We start from the raw sequence: 2,161 nt of genomic DNA, 5'->3' as shown, positions 1-2,161 counted from the left end.
TTCACCAAACCATACCAAGCTCACTTGCACACAGCCGTGCTCCTGCTCTGCTCATGCCATCTTACCCACGCCATACAACTGCATTCATTTCAACCATTTCCACTTCCCCCTCCATGCCTTCCATTTCTATGCACATCTACCATTCCACACCATACCATTGCCCTGTCAGACACTCTCACCATCACCATACATTCTGTCCCACACGCTTTGTCATTCTGCATCCGTCCCGAAATCCGGGTCATATTCTCATTGCATTGCATTCACGCCTCCCATACATAACCATGTCATTCATGGCGTCCCTAAGTCGAAGCGTGTACCAGCACCTGCATACTAACACCTCATGTCTTTATTCCCTTTCCCTTCTCTACGATTCTACGCATGGCCCTGCATCCAACTCCTGCGCCTGCCATCCCATCCTACTCCGCTCAAGCCTTGTGGTAGTTCTGCCTTGAGATTGGGTTCATCACCACCGGTCCTGCTGCCTCACGTGGCCATGCATCCAACTTCTTCCCTGTTTCCTTCTCCCACTCGCTGTTTTGGGCTGTGATCGGCACCGTACCTGCACCATCCAATCCATAAACATTACTCATGTCACCACACACCCCACCTTCACCGTCCCACGCCATTGCGCCTCCACATCCACATCCTCACCCTCACCACCACACTGTGTCTGCTCCACACCCACAACCCGCTACATTCACCTGTCCAAACTTCCCTGCGCCACCACGCTTGTTTCTTCTCATGCCCACACTTCCCCAAAACACCCCCACCTCCTCACCACCGTCGCATGCAAACTATTCACATCCCAAATCCACCAAAACCACACACATCCCACTGCGTCGCCCACCACCACACTGCCACCCGCATTCTAAACACCACAGTTGGACCTCAATTCCGCCCCTCCCACGACTTCACTCATTCCTCCTCCCACAATTGTGCCAAGCTTCTGCCGTCAACGTCGTCACCGTGTCTCGACACCTTTCCTGCCCTGCTACCAACTACGAACGTGCACAAATTTCCACTACTTCACAACTTCTCACCCCCAACTGCCACCGTCCATCGAGTCAACACATCACACAACTCACCCCGTCTCGCTCCACGCACTTCCGTTCCCAAATCTCAACCCCACACTCCCACGCACAATTCACTCGCCACGTCACGTAACCTGTCACCGTAGCGCCACACCAGAACACTTCATCCACCACCAGGTCGTCCCATCTCTCCTTCCCACCACAGTCGTCGCATCCAATCGCCTCACACAACCCCTAAATCCCGATCTCATTCCGCCAACCCCCACTATGCCCAACCGATCGTCACACCTGCACTGCGACCAAAACCTAACTAACCCTCCTCCCTCCGACCCTCACACCCGACAATCGCCCTGCACAAACCCTCCCCTGCAACAAAACCAACCCCCAAACCCACACAACACCGACTTCCAACACCACAGACACGGAGAATGGGCAAGGAAACCCTAACCTCCAAACAGCTTGCGATTCCTGCTCAAGTCCCAGAACGCGTAGGACACAACACAGGTGCCCGCGAGGGCAGGCATGATGACCTTGGAAAACGACACCAACCCCATTTGCAGTGACGATATGGCCTCGCGTTTCGAATGCTGCTTGAATGGTTGTGGAGAACAAGGAGGGAAGGAAGGGACCCCGACGGAGAGCAACGAGAAGCAGCGAGTGAGAGCGAATGCCGAAATGCTGGCTTGCGCTGCCCAGTCACTCCGAAGAAGTGCACAGAGGCTGTCCCTCCCTCCGTCTCTTCCTGCCTGGCCCTTTCGCAGTGACTGGGAATCGCAGGCTGTGCCAAACCTGGCGTCGAAATTTACTAAAGCAGAGTGCATTGATGTGTTAATTGTTGGGAGTTGGTGGCGGTGGACAGTTTGAGTGGGACGGAGAAATCAAAAGTTGAGAATGCATGCGGTCAAAGTAAATGGCGTAGGATTCATGTCGCATACATGTTCTTATTGATTTATGAATACTTCAGATGATAATATGTAAGCTAAATCTATTCTATTGTGCATATATATTTTGAAGTAGGAAATCTTATAATTCATGTATTTTTTTATTTTTTTTATTTGAATGATAGAGCCACATTGTAGGTAAAGACAGTTTTTTTGTGCATAATACTGTTATTGTAAGTATTTAAATTA

The 2,161-nt window shown here is 51.3% G+C and overlaps 1 protein-coding gene across 1 annotated transcript; it reads right to left on the bottom strand.

Annotated features, from left to right (window-relative positions):
• Positions 1–206: 206 nt before the first annotated feature.
• On the bottom strand, positions 207–1,867 carry LOC112294047 (uncharacterized). The gene is made up of 2 exons (XM_024544155.1): positions 1,480–1,867; positions 207–559 (listed from the first exon to the last, which is right to left on the bottom strand). The coding sequence occupies exons 1-2, from the start codon at positions 1,850–1,852 to the stop codon at positions 426–428; spliced, it is 507 nt and encodes a 168-aa protein (XP_024399923.1). The 5' UTR covers positions 1,853–1,867; the 3' UTR covers positions 207–425.
• Positions 1,868–2,161: the final 294 nt, after the last annotated feature.

The sequence above is a fragment of the Physcomitrium patens genome, chromosome 17 (genome assembly GCF_059467195.1).
Source record: "Physcomitrium patens ecotype Gransden chromosome 17, ASM5946719v1, whole genome shotgun sequence".
Classification (NCBI taxonomy): Eukaryota; Viridiplantae; Streptophyta; class Bryopsida; order Funariales; family Funariaceae; genus Physcomitrium; species Physcomitrium patens.
This window is presented reverse-complemented; position numbering and strand designations above follow the sequence as displayed.